Here is a 20,858-nt window from a genome sequence, read left to right on the forward strand (position 1 = left end):
ACCAGTTTTGTTGTGGTTGGCAGCCGGGCAAATGAGCAGAGAGAGCCTGCTCACACCACTCAGACTACTACAGCAACTACTAGAATATTGTCGAACAACGCAAATTAATGCGCAAGTGTTTTTAGAGCCCGTGGCAGGACTGTGGCCTGCACATAGACAACTTTTTAATTTCGGACAACGCTCAGTCTGTCGGTCGGTCGACCTCAGACTGAACTATTGAATGGATTGCCGTGAAATGTGGAATAGACATGTTCTTTTTTTAATGATGAAATTCTTTGTGATCCCCTGCCTAGGCCCAGTGCCATCTCAGGCAAAATCATCAATTTGTCCGATGCTTTGGTTTAAGCTCAAACATACTTTGCGTCGCAACAGCTAAACATCCTAAACGAAGATGTCTAACATGGTACACACAATATACCTGCTAAACATAAACACACAGTAGTATTGTCAGCTGTCAGAGATGTTCTTTTTGTTAACGGCTAGCAGATGTTAACATGCTAAGATGGTGACCATGGTAAACAATTAGCTAAACATCAACATGCTAGCATTGTCAGCTATCTCAGTTGGGCCTTTTGTTTAGGGCTAGCAAATGTTAGTATTCTAACATGCTAAGCTAAGATGGTGGCCATGGTAAACGATTTGCTAAACATCCACATGCTAGCATTGTCAGTTAACTGTTCTTCTTTTAGTGCTGGCAAATGTTAGCATGCTAGATTATGCTAAACTAAGATGGTGGCCATGGTAAACAATATAGAATACCTAATAAACGGCAACATGCTAGTATTGTCAGTTGTCTCAGCTGTACTTTTTGTTAAGGGCTAGTTAATATGCTAATATGCTAAAATGATGACCACGGCAAACGTGATACCAAAAACTAAAACAAAGGCACATTAGCATTGTCATTGTGAGAGGTTAGCATGTGGCCCAAAGCACCACTGTGCCTTAGAGGCTCCACAGAGCTGCAAGCATGTGTAGGCTACTATAGCTTTGTACTATATTTATCTAATTTAGTATAACTTATTATGACTCCCCTATTGTAACAAGGAGTAGAGTAGGCTATGTGAGATTGTCTTTTTATATTCCAGTAAAAGAAATTCAGTAGCCTCTGCAACTCTGCAACTCAGACGCTTTGTGCTATAACATAGGATAGGCCTACAGGTGCTTTGATTTCTGGAAATTGGTTTTAGTCACAGATGTGCTCTTATTCCCTAAAGTTGTCTAACTTCATATTCAATTGAAAGGATCCATCTCCACGACAGATTACAGTCAATGTAAACAGTATTTCCTCAGCCTCTGCACACACCTGTTACTGTTGACACTAGAGTGAGGTCATCAGCTGAGTGTTTTTCTTTGTTGCCATCACATTGCTCCTGGTTTCTCATGGCGGGGAGTGAAGCTGGCAGCAGAGAACAGGAGAAGCAAACGGTGACCCCCCCGAACCTAGACTGTTTTCCTGAAGTATAGCCGACGCGCTCAGAGCTCAGCTGGTCCAATGGAAACATGCTTGTCCCCAGTGAGAGTGAGTGTAGAAAGATTCTTCTCATCAAGGCTGCACGTCTGTGCCTGTTAATGCAAAACAACCAGGACTAAAAAAGCTTGAGACCGCTGTGGCTTCATTTTATATATAAACCTCTTCTAGCCCTCTAAATGTGATGAAGCCTGATCTGATCATGAAGCTATCATTTTGCTCCTCTGGGAATTGTGTATTTTTATACAGCCACTCTTGCATCTTTTGCAATACTTTTGCATCATACTGTAGCAAGAGATGCTGAAAAGGTGCAGTCGGATCAGATGGTCAACTATTCAATGTAAGAAAGTTTCTGTTTTAAAGCTTTTGGAGACTTTTAAATTGACCAGGTGAGATGCAGACATCAGCACTAGAGAGAGGAACCACACGTAAATAAAAGGATGCCTAAGTGTGTCGAAGGTGGACTATAGAGCTTCACAGTGACAGGTGTACAGCATATAGGATTATGTTCCATGCTGGAAAAGTGAAAGGTTTTTCTTTCCAGTAATGATTCACTTGCAGGAACAAAGCTAACTAGCCTGTCCTGCTCCAGACGTCTTAGAAGATCCACTGGGGAGTGATTAATGTCAATATCTCCCAACATGACCCATTCTCTTATTTCTGTTTTATTCGCAATGGAAAGTAACTGTCCCTTATGAATGGCATGAGTGTACACATGTAGTACAAATCACTTTTGAGAACGAATGAAATGATATTTTAAAATATTTCAAAAACGTACATGACGAAGAGATTCTGATCAAATGGACCATGTAACCTATTTTAATCACTCAAAAACAAACCAAAAAAAAAAAAATTTCGCCATGTCTCTCTGCTCGTTCTGTGGAAAGAACTGAGTCTCTGACGAGCTTCTATGACGAATGAGTAATAATATCAGTTTTGGCCAATGGGTTTGACCCATGGGGGCGGATCACAGTTTTCGATTATTTTATTGGCTTAAAATTCTGTAAACCACTCAAAAAATGAATGACTACACTGCCCAGAGTCTTCCGGGTTCAAATCTGTGGGAATTGCGCAAATCGGCCAATCACAGGCTGTGTTAGGTTCAAATACATCACGTAAAACTGATATTCTGACGAAAATTAGCCATATTTTACAAGTTTTCATATAGCCCAGGCTCTCAAAATGATGCCAAACTTCTGTATTAGATAGATGATTGAACACTATTAGTGATAAAAGAAGTTAAATATATAGATATATAGTATTTAAAAGTACAATAAGACAGCGATATATGCGCCTTCCAAAATCAGAATTGACGTTGGCTGACCAAAGCTGACCTGTACACCGGCATTGATTTCTCAAGCATACTTCACTCTATCAAAGCCAATTATTTTTTTAAAGGACTGCTTACATGTTGTGATATGATTTGGGAGAGTTTAGGCCTGCCTGTGCATCATTTAAAATCAATAAAAGTGCTTTTTGGGCACAAAAAAAGAAAACGAACCTGAAAATGTTCAATTCAATTTGAGCTGTGTGTAACATTCGTTTCAGCATTTACCAGTAACATATACAATGATATGTACACATATTAACAAAGCTCACATTTATTTGTGTTATTTTGCCATTTAAATTATTCAAATAGACCTTGTAGTTAGCGAGATAAGCCCCTTTGCGTAAGGGTAGGACATTTTCGAGCACAGGGCTTAAAATAGGCCTAGGGTTCTTAAACCACACTGGAGAACCGGTCCTTCCTTTGGTGTCATGCCAGGAGAGTGTGTGTGTTTGCTGTTCCGGAAGTGCACAAACATGTGTCAGGGTTGTTAGTCATACTTGTTTTGAAATAGTTGCTTTGGCAGTGATTGAGCTTTTTCTTTTTTTTTTTTTTTTATTGCAGAGCGATCAGATAAACTGATAAGGCTGATATTATGAATATGTGACATGGACCATGTGTGTTTTGATCACTGCCCATGGAGGAAAATTTCCCATCATGTCAATATTTGCCCACTCTTTATCTCTCTACCTTTGCCCTGAGGCATTTCTAAACGGAGGTCAACAGATGTCATCTCCTGCACAGCTTCTGTTGTACTATTTTCTCTATAACAGCGGTGCTTAAACTAAGCATAAGCCACCTCTGTAATCCCAGGACAGGAGAGAAAATTGTCTTGTGACGTAAGGAATAATCTTCTTGTTTGGAGAAATTGCATTCTGAGCAGACTGAAGAAGTCGCTTGTTGTTTTTAGAATGTAGTAGCTGTTTGCTTATTAACAGTTAAGTTATTTATTGGAAAAATGCGATCAAGTGTGTTTATGTGCAACATGAGAAAAAGTTGACAAAATTGCTTTTATTTCATTTTGAAATTTTAATTCCCCATTCTTGTGAGCTTCCTGTTAGGGTGTTTTGAAAGTCTCTTATACAGCGCAGGATGTGGTGTTCGCTGCACCACACTGGGAACATCATGGACCCCCATCCCTGTACATTTTGGGTCTCAGGTAGCTCGACACCGTGGGAAACATCAGCATCCCGCAGGGTTGAAGCTGAGGAGATAATCTCGCGTAGAAAGGGAAAAGATGACATCGACCATCTGCTTCGTCTGGAGGGGATTTGATTGGCTTTCCGCAGCAGAGTGGAGCAGTGGGGATGATTAGGCCTCCCTGGTGTCCCGTTCCACTGGGTACCCGGCTCAATGTCACCACTGATTGGATCCTCTAATCTTGTTCTGTGTGAATTAAATCAGAAGTGGGGAGGAGGGTGATCACATTCACTTTGCCTTGTGCCCCGATTCTGTCTGTCTGTGTGTGTGTGTGTGTGTGTGTGTGTGTGTGTGTGTGTGTGTGTGTGTGTGTGTGTGTGTGTGTGTGTGTGTGTGTGTGTGTGTGTGTGTGTGTGTGCGTGTGCGTGTGCGTGTTGCTGTAACTCCTACTTCCTCTCTCCCATGATTAACAGTTACAGTACGAGACAGCTATCCTGGCTCTGGACAGAGATCTGTATCATTGACACCATTTCTACCTGACGTTAGCTGACCTTCAGCGTGATCTAAATGCTAATGCAACTCCCAATCCATATTAGACCCCCATGGGGAAATGTGATGACGCATTGAAGATCAAATAATAAAACAATCTAAGTAATGAAAAATGTAGCGAATGAATGCATCAAGGAAGCATGGGTGCATAAATTGACCATGCTTACTTGCTCAAGTTGACAATATTGGTCTTTGGCGGGTATAATGTTTACCATGTTTCAGTTTAGCATGTTAGCATGACAATATTTGCTAACAGGTGCTAAACGTAAACTGCTGAGGCTTATGCGAATGTCACTTTGCAGATTTTGAAATAATGACTGTAGAATTAAAGGTGAGGATTCATCCTCTGTGGATCGTGGATGTCTGCACAGAATTTCATGGCAATCCATCCGACAATTGTTGAGATTAACTAACTCTGACACCATATATCAAATTTATATTGTGCATTAAGTAAATAGAATAACAGCTGTCACAGTTACATTCAAAGGGAGTAACAGACATATATTAAGAAGCATGAAGGCTGTGCATTTCCCACTAGCTTGCTAATATGAGCCCTGAAATGATCATACATGTCACAGAGTGTCACCACCCTCATCTATCTTTGGACACTGAACAAACAACAAGAGTTTGATTCCAAGTCTCTCTCTAACTCTCCTCCAGAGAGTTCCACGCTGGAGATGACGTCGCCGGTTGCCCAGATATCGCTATGGTAATCCTGGCTGTGAGTCTGTCTTTGGCTCTTTTAGGTGTGGAAGCTGCTTCGTCCTGAGGGGGCTGATGTGCCACACATACAGTGGAAAGATGTCGACTCCATTCACAAAAGCAGGTAATGACAGTGCATGAGCAGTGACATGGAGCCAGCAGCAGAGCAGGTTACAGAAACACACATTTGGTCAAACTGAATCCCCAGGGGAAGGACGATAATATGTGGGTAGGAAATTATAACCTCAGCTTCCAGGTGTGAATGAATGTTTTTATCAAGTAACTTCTGGGACATGTTTAATCCAACTATTCCATTTTTACTAACTTCACAGGAAGCTCATCCTTCTGCTGACATCCTGTCCGTCAGTACGTAACAACATGTCATTATGTAACACGTTATATCCTGCCAGATCAACTGTAGAGGGATTCATTACAGGAATGCCACACACGTAACTGTATGAATGTGTATCATGCGTATTCATGTGGCTCTTGCCTGAATATATAAACTTGATAGATGATATTCTTAACAAAATATAATTTGATTAGGTTATAGCCAATATATGACTATTTGGCAGACATCAACAGACAATAAAAAGCAGTGAGCTGTTGTGGACTTACAGTTGGTGGTTAACCTTTATCAGTGAAGGGCTGGGCACAGTTCAGAGGTATCCATCTCTCCTCAGCTGTCCCCATAAACAAGCCCCTCTCAAGCATCCCGTCCTTTAAATTCCCATGTTTCGGAAATACTTTTTTTTACACTCTTATGTCATCGTTGCTCTCCAGACTTCACTCATTGAGTTTTGCTAATTTGAGGGGAGACCTGGCAAAGACCCTGACAGGATAACCGCAGACGGAACAAGAATGAAATAGCTAATCGCAGAAAGAAATGGAAGAGTGAAAGGGAAACGTTTCGGAGAAAAGAGACAGAAATAAGGCACCCATAGTTGCACGGTGTTACTGCTGAGGTTGAGTGGATTCACATTGCCAGCAGGGCCTTGTTATAATGGGAGACAGGCATCATAAATGGAAGTCAGCGAGGCATTGTGTTAACTGCTGTGGCTCACTCACTGATGCGCCACCATTGCAAGACATTGCAGCCCCACACAGAGCCAAGTCCTCTCATTACAAGGAGCCCGTGGTCAGGAGCCAACAATGAGCATATAGGTATCGCTTTTGTTTCCTGGCTCTGGATGTATTTGTCAAGGTCGGAGGAGCCAGAGCCAGTAGGGTAAATGTCAGTGGCATGAATAGACGAGCAGTCACTGAGATACAGCGTTGAGATTGCAAGGCTGTAAATGTGTTTATGCCCCAATGAGAACATGCAGAAACACAATCTCAGACACAAACGTAGAAACATTTGCATGAATCATGAACAGTCAAGTTCAGGATTAAACCAACAATGCAAAGATGGACAAACACACCATTTTATGTAAGCTGCTACGTGCCAAATGCCTTTTTGTTGGTGCTTGTGTGAGCAGACACACCCACCGTGAATGAATGAACATATTATCTTTCAGCAGGCGCAGGAAATAGAAAAGGCTTGAATCTTGTCCAACATATTGTACCTGCTGGATTCTCCTATTCCTCCCACGAGACAGGCTGTCGATGATAGAGCCAAAATGAGTGTCAGCAGGTGTGTGTGTGTGTGTGTGTGTGTGTGTGTGTGAGAGAGAGTGTTTGTTTGCATGTGGAAGGTTATTATAGTTCAAAAATCTGAAACTATGATTAAATGTAGGGAGAAAGGGAAAAACAAAAGTTTCTATCGATGCTAAAACTTCAATCGCTTTTGAGGATAACTTTTAGCTATCAAAGTTTAGTTGTCAAATTTAAAAGTGTTGAAAGAATAGAGACAAACAACTACAACATGTAAACTAGTAAACAGTATGATGTTTGTAATTTTGTAACATTGTAATATTATATAGGTGGAGGCTTCATATAAGCCCAGTTGGCTTTCTGCCTGACATTCTGCCAGCATGTCCGGCTCCGGTTCTGGCACAAAAACCTGCGCCTCTCCCAGCCGGCATTGAAGCTGTTATTTCAAGGTAAAATTGTTGAAAAATCAATGAGAAATACACCCGAACACATTGACTGCTTCACCTTTGTGTGTTTGGAGCAGGTTGGCTGACATGTCAACATGATCACCCTCAACGTCAGGTGAGTATCAGTGCTTTGCCCCCCCCCGTGCCACAAATCCTCATCTGCCATCATTGACTGACTGACATGCATGACACAGCAGGTCTCCACTGCACTGTCAGGTCCTCCAGAGGCCTTACACAATTGCCACGTCATCAGAATTATATAATTACCTAATTGAATCCCATTGCACTCTAGGATGATGTGTTGTGGTGATTTCTTTTCATGTCATGTCAGTTGAGGGGCAGATGACAATGCTGCAAACCAATATTGATTATACTTAGAACTGCATCATAAGTTATTTCTGTGGCCTTCCCAGTCTAAGTGACCTGACTGTATCAGATCACAGGCTTCACCAGGCTGTTATTTACAACCTCGCCACGAAGAGAACATGTTGCGTGAGTTATATGCTTGCCATAACCAAGGTCAAGCACATCCCTCAGACTTGCGTTGGCTTTCATCCTCTGAACAAAAGTTTGCCGTACGCAGGTTCTGACCCACATCCAGATTCGTTGAGGCAATAGCTCATTTTGACTGAATGGTTACAATTTGTGAGCGTCACTGCTGCAACTACATCTTTCCTTTACCGTCAAGATTTCTTGTAAGTAACAAGAAATGGAGAGGCTGAGCGTAGCAGAGTTGTCACATTTGGCAGATGGCTGGAAACAAAGTCTGTGATGATGAGATAAACCTGCGTATGCTTCAGTTTAGTCATGTACTTAAATTCAGTCCAGCTGTCTTGGACTTACTTCTACTCGATATCTCACGGCGTTATAGATGACTTAGAAACTCCTCGAACAGAAATGTTACTCTCTTTTATCTGAAACATATTGTTTTCGGACCTCGCCGGCACACTCAAGACATGAATTTAGGCCAAACACATTCAGTTACAGCTATTTATAATGTTGCAGGTTGTGGATGTGCCCCACATAAGATTATGTCGGATCATTTTTCTGGTATTATTCCCTTTCTAAATATGTTCAGGAAAGACTTTGTCCAGACTACACACACACTTCCTCCTGAGCGATAAATATGCCTGTGATTTTAACACTCTCTAAAGTAATGTGTATATACTGTCTCTAAAGTGACAGTCACTGAGATAAACCAGGGGTGTTTCTGAGCTTTTACAAGTGGTAACAAGAGGACAGAGGCCACATTTCAATGCGTCATATGTTGTATGTTTTATCCGTTCATGCTGAGGTCTGTAATCTGGAATATGCCCGCTTCCTTATATGTGATTATCTGTCATGTGTTTTCTGTGCTGACAAATTGTTTATTTTTGTATTCATCCATCTGATCTGAAGGTCAAGCGGACCGGCCTGTTGTTAATAAGCTGGTTCAGGGGAATTCGCCAGAGAGACGTCATCAGCATCATTGACAGGAGCTCTCTGGCCAATGCTGGCTGTCAATTTCTTTCAAACAGTTCACCCGGCACGAACTGGGCAGCCACAATCGCCTTTAGCTGAACGTCATTTCAGAGGTTCCAGGCATTTAGGTGCACAATGCTGAAGTCCAGAGGGTATTTTTGAAAGGAAGCTGGAACTAAAAGATACACATTTGTCATGTAGCAAAAATCACTGCGGAAAAACATTTAAGGCAATGAGATACTAATTAATATACATTTCTTCTCTAAACAGAAAAGGTAGAGTCCTCATTTTCACTCCAAGCTGGAGCTTTGTGGCGGTCTCATTGAATAATGTGGAAAATGCCCCGAGGCAGCACCCACTTCCTATGTAGAACCAAATCAAATCGGCTCACTGCCTCACTGCGGACGTGTCTGATCAATAGATCCCTCGACTACGTCTCATGCTGGCAGAATGCAGCTGTGGACGGAAACGAACTAAATTTGCTGACACATGTGTCATACTGCAGACCCACGTTCACCTCTGATAGAACCATATTGATCACATCTACTGTATTTTGTGCATATTTATGCTGGATTAGAGGCACAGGTGTTCAGTCACACAATGCTGGCTGCATCCTGGTGCAGTAATGTATCTTTCCTTTAAAAAAACCAATGACAAAGTGAGCATTATTACATCATATATATTTGGATTGATGTATCCGAATTTCAACGGTACACTACTGCTAATTCTAGACATTGTCACCTTTCCTCAAGATACTCAGTAGCTCAGAATACACTTCTTTTGCACAGTTTGCTGAAAGAGATTGGGAGAAGAGAACGAGGCGCTCTTTCCATCGCTGTCACTGAAAATTACTTCCAGCGGAACCGACAGATATAGCATGGGGTCCCTGTGGGCTTTCACAGACATGGAGTGAGTCAGTTTGGTGAATTATAGTAAATGATGGTGTGAGCTCTGACAGCTAGCATCCTGGAATTTGGGCCGCAGCTCCAAATTAGAGGAGCACAGCTAAAACAGTAGAGCGGGCTTCCAGATGTCACACATTTCGGGTCATTCGCTGAAACGGATATTGTTTGTTTACAATCAATGCATCAACTTCAAGATTTTTTTTATTTATTTTTTCCATTTTTATTGAAAAAAGGACCTAAACTGTTTTCAACAACTGCAATATCAATACACAGTATTTGCATAATAATTTACAAAAGATGTTTTTTAAAAAACTGTACAGTCACTGGTTTGTGCAGGAAGGCAGGAAGACCCTTGTAGAAAAACAAAGACCCAAGACAGGAGAAGTGTCAGTGTGAGAACAGATGAAATGTTTTAATTCTAATTTCCTTAGCAGTGCAGTGTTCTGCTTCCACTGATCTAAGCGTGAGTGTGTCACAATAACAGTAAAGAAACATTAAAGGTCTTTCTTGTGTAAGACTGAAGTCAAGTGTTCTACATTGTGACTGAACTGTTAATCAGCAGACTTGATCTATAAAAAGAAAGGGTCCGTTCAGAAATAACAAATAACTGCACAAGACCCCCAGTGGTTACGTACGAGGGTTAATCATGGCTACCATGTGTCCAAATTCTGCATGTCCGCCACGCCGAGAGCACTCGGCTTATTCAATGTTTCAACAGCTAACCATCGTTAGATGAGGATAAAGTCTGGTTTCAAATCAACATCAACTAACAGATGAGTGCCGGTTGTTGTCTGTTATATATATATATATATGTACACATTTGGCTTTAAGTTAATAAAACAGTCTCGGCTGTTATGTGGAGAACATTTTCTGAAGAGGAAGAAAAAGTACATAAAAGCTTTGGAAAACACATTGACAGAATCATGCTCGTCTACATCTAGAAATAACAATATAGGCTGCATCTGCAATCCTCAAAATGGATACTTTAAAAGACAAATAATACATTTTGGCTCCTCAGATTTCCCTCTAATCATAGAATATGTAACTTAGCAGCACTTATCAACATTCATAACCTTGGCTCAGGGTTGAGCTCACTGTCACGTTCTACCACTGACCTGTATTGCACATAAGAAAACGAAGACCTGCAAGAAGTGGCAGTATACTGCACAGTGAATCACCTCTTAATACCTCTTCTTCCTGTGACATCTATTGCAGTGTGTGCTCAGAGTGCCTACACCAGGACTGAGACTTTCTTGTTAAGGCACACGTTGCAAGAGATGCTATACTTGGACAAGATGATGGGCCGAGGAGCATAGTGTGCTTTAGCTCGTAATCTGTGTGAGGCATCCCTTTCCTGCGTCACGCCATGAGAGCAACACCAAGACCACCACACTGAAGAGGACCGTCAATATACTTTGCTAAGAGACCAGCTCATTAACTAACAGCAACCTTTGTGCAGGTGATTTGACGCTTTAAATGTTTTAGTAGACTTTAAAACAAGATTCCTGGATTTAAAAATGAATAGAAATTAGTCCATTTGGGTTGACATTTGAAAGTAAATTTCAAAGTTTTATATTAAAATCCTTTTATTTTTAAATCTATATTTTATTATTTTAGCCAGACATAAATGTATGTGACGTTTAGGCCACACACTAAAAAAAGATGCATTATAACCAAGAGGCCTCTTACCCATATTAACCATCTAGCTGCATGCAACCAGTTCATTTATCACCACTTTCACCATAACATATAACGTGTGTGGATTCCCATGGTGTCTTGTGCGTAAGCTTCTGCAAAGAGAACTTCACACTCAAATCACAGGCCTTTTACAAACTGTCATGCATTATAAAGAACAGCCATCGGGACCAAATTCATTAGCTTTAACATACCCTGTGGTAGTTTTTTCTCTCTCTTCTTTATAACTGCAGTCATATTTCTGATTCTGCTGTCAAAGGCCTTGATTCCAAAGGCAAAGAGTCCAGATTGCATTCAGAGTCTGAAACCACATCTGTGTTTGTGTGCTCGAGTGCACAGACCTCAACACCCCTCATCTCCCTGTTTTCTTCCACATCAAACTCCTCCTCCATCTCAACTTTTTCGAGAGCCACCTCGTTCTCGTAGCAAAAGGAGTTCCTCGAGGTGGAGGCGTTGGACTTCCTCTCGGCTAGTTCCCTGGCACTGCAGTCGGGTGTGCTGGGAACCTCATACGTGTTTTCAAAGCGAGAGTAGTCCACTTTGTAGTAGTTCTTTTCTTCAAAGAGCACTGGCTCGAAGCGGTAGCCCCAGAGGATCTCGCTGGCCACGTAGGAGCTCCGACACTGAGTGGTCATGGCTGTCGCCTCCACCATGCCCTCCAGAATCACTACGATCTCAAACTCTGACGTCTCCAACTCCTGTTTGCTCATCTCATAGAAAGGGCTGTCCTCGTCAATCTCATGCACAATGGTGATTGGAGACACCAGAAAGATTCTGTCAATTCCACTATCGAAGCCCACGTCAATGTCCATCTGATCCAGAGGAATAAACTCTCCCTCGGCGGTGGTGCGGGACTTGAGTAGCTGGGCCCGGACGTGGGCCTCCACCAGGTGACTCTTCCTGAGGTTCCCCACGCGCCACATCAGGCAAAGTTTACCGTCCCTCATGGCCACTGTAGCGTAATGGCTGAACACCAGGGTCTCATTTCTCTTTTTGGGCTTGGCCATCTTGGCCATGACAGCACCGATGATGAAAGCGTCAATGATGCAGCCCACAATGCTTTGGAAGACGACCACGAAGACAGCAATGGGGCACTCCTCCGTCACATAGCGGTAACCATAGCCAATAGTGGTTTGGGTCTCCACTGAGAACAAGAAGGCAGCGGTGAAGCTGTCCACGTTGGAAACGCACATCTGAGTCTCATTGTTTAAGTCCCCGTAACAGAGCGCCACTACCCAGAAGACAAAGCCAAAAAACAACCATGACAGCAGGAAAGAAAGGCAGAATATGAGCAGCATCCAGCGCCAGCGGACGTCCACGCAGGTGGTGAAGATATCGGCCAGGTACCGCTGGCCTTTCTCGCTCATGTTGATAAACTGCACATTGCAGTGGCCATCCTTCCTGACAAAGCGGCTCTGATGTTTGCGCACCGTGTGCACCTTGTTGACATTGCCGTTCCCGTAACCGTTTGGGACGGCAATAGTGGCCAGCTTCATGCCATCTTCCTCCGAGGACACAATGCTGTAACGGTGGCTTCGCACACTCCCCATTACTTCCGCCTGGGAGGGCTGGGCCGGTTCTGCTTTTGAAAACAGTCTAAGTTTTTGGTAGAAGCGCAGGAGAAACAGTTTTGAAGAATCTTGGGGACAAACTCAAGCAGAAAATGTTGGCAACAGGACTAGATCCTGCAAAGGACAGGAACAGTGGAGAAGCGGGCCCGTGCTTCTGCAGGCGTGCTGTGCACCTTTGGTGAGGGCAGGTCACTCCTATCTGACGGCTGCTTTGGACCTCATCAGTGAAATGGGCTGTGGAAATTACAGATAGAGAGAAAAACAGTTTTAAAGTAATTAGCAGGAACCAGAGCAAAGATCTGTATATTTGTGTGTGTGGTTACCTGCAGTCTAAATAATGCAGCGTACACGCAAAGTTAGCAGCGCTGTTCTTGCATACACAGACAATATACAAACAGGGTACGCAGTGCAGTCAGAAAACACAGGGAATGCATTGTACGTGCATTATTAGTAGATTAAAATGATTAATCAAGCTCTTAGATTGCTGACAAAGTAGGAAAGGATGTTTACCCTGCTTAATATAAGTATTAATTAGGCAGGTCAGTCCATGGGGAGCTGAGTCAAATTACGGATCAAGTTCATGTTAATCCAGGCAGCCACTGGAAGAAAGATACAAGTAGCAGCTGTGTGCAGATGTGTCTCTGTCTCTACACAGAAGTGTGAAAGCAATATTGCATGTTGCATGCATTTAAAAACATACAGCATGTACACTAATTATTACATTAATTATATTTAATGTCAGTTATCAAGTGCGCAGTTTCAATAACACGTGTGCATAAGCATGGCAAAAACAAATTCACAACTACAGTTTTCACCACTACATCATGGAACACGATTTAATGAACCTTGCCGCATTTCAGAGAGGATGGGTATCTTTCTCTGAAACCCACAGTAACCTTGCATCATATGTAATAGAGCAACAAGGGCAGCTAAATTAGAAAAGCTATTGACTTGGTGTGTGTGGCATGAGAGGTCCATTAAAATGCAACACCACAGGCTACGAAAGGCCATGGTCAGCCAGACATGCTCTGCTAGTGCCAACATAACTCCCTACCTCCACTTTTGAAACATCTAAGGGTCAATTGTGTCCAAGTGAAAATATCCATGAAGTCTAAAGGGACATTTTTATTTTTATTTAGTTTTGGTCTTCACAGCACAGATGTCAGAAAAGATAACTTTCTGTTAAAATAAGTCTTTTTTTTTAATCCGTCATCTAATTTTGTGTGCATTAAACTCTTCTGAAAGTGATCGAAAGTCATTTGCGATTAGATATGCAGGACAGGGTCCTAAATCCCCTGCGTCATCTTTGTTTTTCTCAACTAATGATGTCACTGCTGGGGCGAGAAGAAATAACAATCTGTCACGCACACAATTGGGAATATGGGGCTCCATTCATTTATAGCTCAAATGATGCCAAATATGTTCAGTGGACTCAGTGATTTAAATTGCTACTTAACATACTGTTATTTGCTTTTAACAAAATACTTATATTTGTGGTTTACTTAATGAGCAAGCTGGCCATTCAGTCAACTTTTTGTTTAAGTATTTTTTATTCAATTGTGGCACCAAAACAAGACAAACATCAGACTGCACAAAAGCCTAGATTGCACATTAGGACTATATCACTGAAGTAAAGAGCAAAACGTCCAACAGAGGGAGGGCATTTGAGTGATTTTTCTAAAGCAGCCTGCAGTAAACGGTGCATACATGTTTGACACAGGTGACCCCTTGTGCGAATTAAATCTCTAACTTCTGTGTTCATGCGCTATGAGGTCATTAAAGCTTCCTCTCTCTTACTTTCATTGCTACTGGGATCTTTGTCGCTGAGCTTATCTGCTCCCTATATCACATATTACTGCAGGTGGGTACATGGTGCCAGACCAAGGCTTCCAGAGGCTGCACAACCTGCGATTGTTTGTTTTGCATGTGTTCTCAATTAGAGCCAACAGCTGAGGCAGATGGAAACTGGTTACATAAAGCTGCTCTCCTTTTTATAACACCAATCAATATGGCGAATCATTCAGCAGACAGACTGTTTTGTTATAAGCTTCTGCAACACCAATCATTTTGAAATAACTGTATATTTAGAGGTTATGATCATAATATATTCAAGAAAAAAAAAAGATAACTAAAAAATTATAATTTTTACTCTACAGGATCATTATTATAAAATTCAGTTCATGCAGGTATCATGAGCTACATAGTTTAGTTTACATTACAGATCATCAGTCTACATCATATATATATTAGTAGATATATGTCATATATATATAAGTATAATAAAAATAATAATCAGCATTTCACAGGTATTTCACCAATTTGTAATCACAGTACATGTTTTCGCATTTATACAGGGACACTGATCAGTAATTGCAGTGTAGCTCTAGTTCTTATTGCACATCACACTCCTAATACATTTTCCCGCTTATTACACCTACCTGTTGGTTCTTGCGGTGCAAGCCTGTCGTCTTCTTGTTGTAATAACTCCCATATGCGCCAGATATGCCCACTGCTGCACTTTAATTTTTGCTTCTCTTTTGTTATATTCACTTAGCTTCCCGTCTGTCGCTGCAATTTCTGCCATAACCCTCTCCAGCAATACTGAAGAAGATGTTTGTCGTTGCAAAGACAGACTTTAAAAGCACGTGTGCTTATCCCCGCCCCTGTGGCTGCGACGGCCAATAGAAAGCTGCAGCGCCTGTTTGAGGGTCTGCGCCCAGATGGAAGATACGTCATCCGTCAGAGTGGACGACGAGGAGAGTCAAACCCCCCTTATCTCAAAGGGACGATGAAAACATGACGTTGTAACAGGAAATATGAATCAATATGAGTGCAACGTATCTCCAGAGAATCTACAAAACTGCATGTGATATATGAAATTAGTCAAACTATTATAGGCAATATTGTTTTTGTCCTTCTCTGTTAAATAGTAGAAGCACAGATTGGTGCGGAGTAGGCTACGCCTCTACTGTGAGTGGGAAATCTGTGACTTTCCAAAATAGCCACCACTTCTGGTTTGATTTTGCACCCAATGATCACAAGGTGGCAGTGTAGAACTGCAAAGAGGATAAACACACAAGCGCTGGCATCAAATTATGTAATTGAGGAATTCTATAATGAATAGCCTATTATAACCCTGATCATTCTGTTTTCATACGTATTTCTTTGATATACTCTCCATTTACACATATACAGTATATTTTACGTTATCGCTGGTTTGTAATAACTTTTCCATTTCTATGGTGTACCTTTTGGTTAGAATTTGAAATGTTTAATTTGAGTAGCACTTGAACCTCTCAGCTCCTTTTTCTTCTGTGTGCAATAAGCGTCCAGGTGTCAATTTGTTATTGGCCAATCAGAGATGGGTATATTGGCCGACTGTGTTCTGTGAGGGGGTGGGACTAACGAGACAGTCATTACGTGCGAGTTGTAAATTCCGTACAATCTGTTAAGCTACTGTTGCTCATCAAAGTTAAGAGACAGAAGCTTTAAATCATTGTACAAAAGATTACAATGTGAAAATGAGCCGTCTATCTCTTGGTAGCGTGTGTCAGATGATGTCACACCCGATGCTGCAGCAGAGGTGCAGAGGGCGCGCAACTGCATGGCCAGGAACCTGCGCTTTGCACACATAGATAGAGCCTCAGGCCGGTTCCACCGCCGGACAGTTTACTGAGTTCCAAGGAACAGTGAGTACAGACAATGTGAGTTGTTTGTCAGTACCACAAACTGATATATAAAAACATTTGTTATTGCATTCAATCATTGTGATTTGATGTTGGCTGCGTGTTTGGTAGTATTGCGATACATGTTGTAAAATAAGGCTTATAGTGTCGTGCCATAAATGCATGTGAGTTTTATACTTGCAATAACAGTAAAGCTAAACAATAAGCGAACTTGGCCCCTCTTGCACCTAGGCAGAGTTTTATATGGCCAAACACGTCCTAAGTTTATATTTTAGTAAACCTCCCATTCAAAGGGATCATCAGATGTTACATTTAAAGAGGTATTCAAAGTTAATCCTGTGACAAACCTGGAATTAGTTGGGTGAGCTACACAAGGACAGCTTTATTTGTCTAACATTTGTAGCAATGCATTTTATTCATCTAAAGAATGAAAACAGGTTATGAACAATGTATTGTATGTCACATATAAATATATTTACAAGAGTACATCTTATCAAAGTGTCCATCACAAGTGCACCTTACTACTCTACAAATGGGTTTGCTGCAACACTTCCTCAGCGATGTCAGGGTTCACCGGGCGAGTGTGTCTGATTCTCTTGCTTGATGCAAAGCGAGGACCGCGGGACTGACTGCCCTCTACCGGACATCCTCTCCTGTGAAACTCCTCTGCACTGAGCAGGGGCACCGGCACACTCGTGGTCACATTGAACAGAGCATAGTCCACCTTGTAGTGCCTCTTGCCCAGTTTCAACATTTCCTGAAAGCACTGGCCCCAGCGGATGTCTGCTGGTGTGTATGAGGTTCGAGTCTGGTGGAGCATACCTGTAGAGTCGCCGGTGTAGGTGAAAGACACCACCAGCTCAAAGTTGTCCCCCAGCAGGTCGTCGGGGCCCAGGCTGTAGAGGGGACTGCCAGGCTCCACCTTGTGGATAATGGTGGCCGGTGTGGGGAGGACGACGTCTCTGTTCTGGATGTGCAGGTCCTGGTATGACATCACAATAGACCCCTGTGGCTGTTTCACATAGCGGACGAGCATGGCCCTGGCGACACCCTCCAGGATGTGATTTCCCCTGAAGTCCCCAAGTCGCCATGACAGACAGAGATTGCCGTCTCGCAGGTTGACCACTGCACATCTGCTGAAGCCAACCGTCTGAGCTCTTTTACGTGCACATGCCATTTTAGCAACAACAATACCAATGATGATGGTGTCAAGGAGGCAGCTAAACACATCTTGAACTGTCACCACAATAATGGCTACAATACAGTTCTCGGTCATCCCCCTGAAGCCATAGCCAATAGTCGCCTGGGTCTCCATTGAGAACATGAAGGCTCCGGTAAAGCCACGCACGTTGTCCACGCAGGGTGCGTTATTGACATCGCTAACGTCCCCGTGCACATATGCAATGAGCCAAAAACAGACACCGAAAAAGAGCCAAGAGAGAATGTAGGAGAGGAAAAAGACGAGGAACATCACCCTCCAGCGGATCTCCACTAGAGTAGTGAAGATGTCCATCAGGTACGGGCTCCAGTCTCCAGGGGCCTTCTGGAAAACCACAGGGAACCTGCCATCTTTCTGCATGTAGCGCAGCCGCCTGCCCTCATTTTTACAGCCCATTGTGTGGATTGTAGTGTAGTAGGTATCAATGACGACCTGCTCACCCCTCTCCATGCTGGGGCTGCCTTTCACTTTCCTGTACAAAGACAAGCATGCAATAGAAGGTATGTTAGGCATGTAAGGATGACAGTTGTCTTGGCTTGGACAGGAGTGACAGTATTTTACTCATTACACAAGTGACTGAAATGTAAAAGGCTCTCAGGCTTGTTTGTTGAGCTGACTCCTTCATGTTTGAGCAAGCAGCCGAGGTCACTCCGTGCCTCGGGCTATCAGCAGCAAATGACTTGTGCAGTGCCCAGCTCTGGGTGTGAAAAATGTTTCCCACTGGTTGATTATTTACCACAAGTTCTAGTACAGTCTGGACACTGTACAAATCCGTTGTGCTAACACACCATAAACTGAGCATTGTAATATACAATGTCAATACAACATGTTGCGAATATTTTCCATGATAACAATGATGGAAAGGTCTGAAGGCTGTCCGTCATATTGACAGACTGGAACCCTTGGTGCGCATCTGTGACCGCTACCGGTCATGAAGGTGTGACAAAACTGCCCAAGTTTATATAATCGGACGTTTATCCACAAGTCCTAAGAAAGTATGTCGGTTAATTATATAAAACCTCGGCCTCTATTTTGGTCCTCATGAGGGTAAATTATTATCCTCCAACCACCTCTAACAGCTTTCACCTCCAAATGTTTCCTCAAATGTCAAACTTTAACCACCTTCTTTTCAGTATCAAATCAAATACACCAAAGTCAGGACACTGTTAACACTTTGTTATACTGTACTTACAGTAATCTGACTTTGAGTTGTCACTGATGAAAGGCTCACTATCAAGGTTATGTTTGAGCACACAATGCTGAGTTGACTCATTCACTGATCAATATGGGTTTTTTTTAAGCCATGTCCTTCCTAGCAAGAAGTCTATCAGACTTTTATCCAGAGTTTTATTGCTTAATTGAGTCAGCTGAGAACATGTAGCTGATGTTTATCTCGGTTTATAAATGGCTTCTCACATCTAAAACTTGCAACAGTGCTAAGTCATTAAAACACGGTGTTCCTGTCAGTCAGATCCAAATACAATTTAACTGTAGTTTTAAATGGGTTCCTGTTAACAAAAACACTCGGACTGAAAAATTCAAAGATTGTAAAAATAGTCACCTTCATGCAGGAGCAAAACTGCAAATAAAAGTTTTGGATAAAAAAAAAAAGGAGACACAATTCAATTACACATTTATCTGTAACACTTTCTATGACAACCATGTCTACTTAAACTTATAATGCCTTATAATATGCTTATAGCGCTGTATACTTGTTGTTATTAGCACTCAAAAAATGTTGCCATAGAAAGTGTGACCTCTTGCATTGACTGTTAATGCCTCAATAGGAGGAAAATAGAGGAAAATGCACGGAAAAACAGCAAGTTACCAAGTCAACATGCACTCACAAGTCGTTGAAGTCTTCATAAGTCTCACAGCTTTCACACAGTTAATTTCCACACAGCGACCACTGAGTCCACGGAGGAGGACGAGAACAGCTTACAGGACAATCGGGTCAAAGAAAAGGGTCACTGGGGCCCACCTGCACACCCTCCTTTGCATTACACAATTACTAAGAGTAGCTAATGTTGTTATGGTACAGTGGATAGTGGTTCCAATATTATTCTGTTTCTATAGACAGTGTAAGACACTATGTGAGTACGCTGTGAGCTACTGACTCTGACTCTGCAGGCTGTGTTGGACTAATAAATGTATGATTCCTGCAGATTTACTGGATGTTTTCTTGCACATTTATTTTATACCTCTCACTGTATGTCCAGGAATTGTTTTGTGCTATATTTTGTTTGGCTATATGAGGGCGATGCTCATACAAATTCCAATAACTACAGTTGATGTACTCAAACATGTTGATGTTTCCACATAGTTAACAAGAATTCACAAACATATCAAGCTGAGATATTTAAAAAGTAAGATAGTCACTTGTTTCCATGCTATAGTGTATTCAATGATGTATCATTGTGTCATGACAATACTTAATACTTGCTGTTATATTTTTTGTCAATGAGTTAATGTTTAATTATTGCAACTTGTGGTTAATTATTTTCCTTCCTACTGGCTCGACCCTGTTAATAGAGTATTATTCTGTGGAGTTTTGTACCTACTCCAATACATTTGTAATTATTTTCAATTAGTCTAGTAAAATCTTTTTACCACAATGTTTACCTCCATGAGAGTTCATTTGGTTTTCTCCTCTACATAGACACTTGAAAATCTTTATTTATGTCAGAATTGTCATTTATTACTTTAAATAAATCCTAAGAAAAAAAAACATATTATGTTTAAATATTCAACTTACTTTCAAAGTAGAAATTGGAGTTTTGTTTGGTGTCTCATAAGCCCATCAGTTCTGCCGAGCATTAAACGATGTGTTGCCACAGTGGAAGTAACCTCAGAGTGTTGGGGGCCGGCCTGGTCCTCAAGCAAAGTCCCATTTTGTTCTGATATCGCAGCGATCCCTTCCCTCTGAACCCTATTGGACAATCTGGAAGAATTTATGACCTATGGAATATTTTAAAAGGTCCCTAACAAACCACCAAATGCCCTCTGTTTGCTTCTGGATGAGGAAATAGAAATTGCGTAATTTAAACGGTCTGCCACAAAACGATAAAGGCAGAGAAATATTGATAGTATATAGAT

The 20,858-nt window shown here is 41.8% G+C and overlaps 2 protein-coding genes across 3 annotated transcripts; both read right to left on the minus strand.

The window, feature by feature from the left end:
- Positions 1–10,855: 10,855 nt before the first annotated feature.
- Positions 10,856–15,436, minus strand: LOC306708892 (inward rectifier potassium channel 2-like). The gene is made up of 2 exons (XM_079176852.1): positions 15,296–15,436; positions 10,856–13,091 (listed from the first exon to the last, which is right to left on the minus strand). The coding sequence occupies exon 2, from the start codon at positions 12,834–12,836 to the stop codon at positions 11,520–11,522; it is 1,317 nt and encodes a 438-aa protein (XP_079032978.1). The 5' UTR covers positions 12,837–13,091; positions 15,296–15,436; the 3' UTR covers positions 10,856–11,519.
- Positions 15,437–16,924: 1,488 nt separating this feature from the next.
- On the minus strand, positions 16,925–20,623 carry LOC306709538 (inward rectifier potassium channel 16-like). Of its 2 annotated transcripts, none has more exons than XM_079177719.1 (2): positions 20,518–20,623; positions 16,925–18,234 (listed from the first exon to the last, which is right to left on the minus strand). In XM_079177719.1, the coding sequence occupies exon 2, from the start codon at positions 18,210–18,212 to the stop codon at positions 17,070–17,072; it is 1,143 nt and encodes a 380-aa protein (XP_079033845.1). In that variant the 5' UTR covers positions 18,213–18,234; positions 20,518–20,623; the 3' UTR covers positions 16,925–17,069. The 2 variants fall into 2 exon arrangements, with proteins under 2 accessions (XP_079033845.1, XP_079033846.1); XM_079177720.1 differs by lacking the exon at positions 20,518–20,623 and adding an exon at positions 19,610–19,621.
- Between the last annotated feature and the right edge of the window lie 235 nt (positions 20,624–20,858).

This window comes from Pholis gunnellus, assembly GCF_910591455.1.
Source record: "Pholis gunnellus genome assembly, chromosome: 17".
Classification (NCBI taxonomy): Eukaryota; Metazoa; Chordata; class Actinopteri; order Perciformes; family Pholidae; genus Pholis; species Pholis gunnellus.

Bases quoted from the DNA above. Each gene is read 5' to 3' on its own strand.
- LOC306708892 (XM_079176852.1), bottom strand. From the start codon at position 12,836: ATGGGGAGTGTGCGAAGCCACCGTTACAGCATTGTGTCCTCGGAGGAA.
- LOC306709538 (XM_079177719.1), bottom strand. From the start codon at position 18,212: ATGGAGAGGGGTGAGCAGGTCGTCATTGATACCTACTACACTACAATC.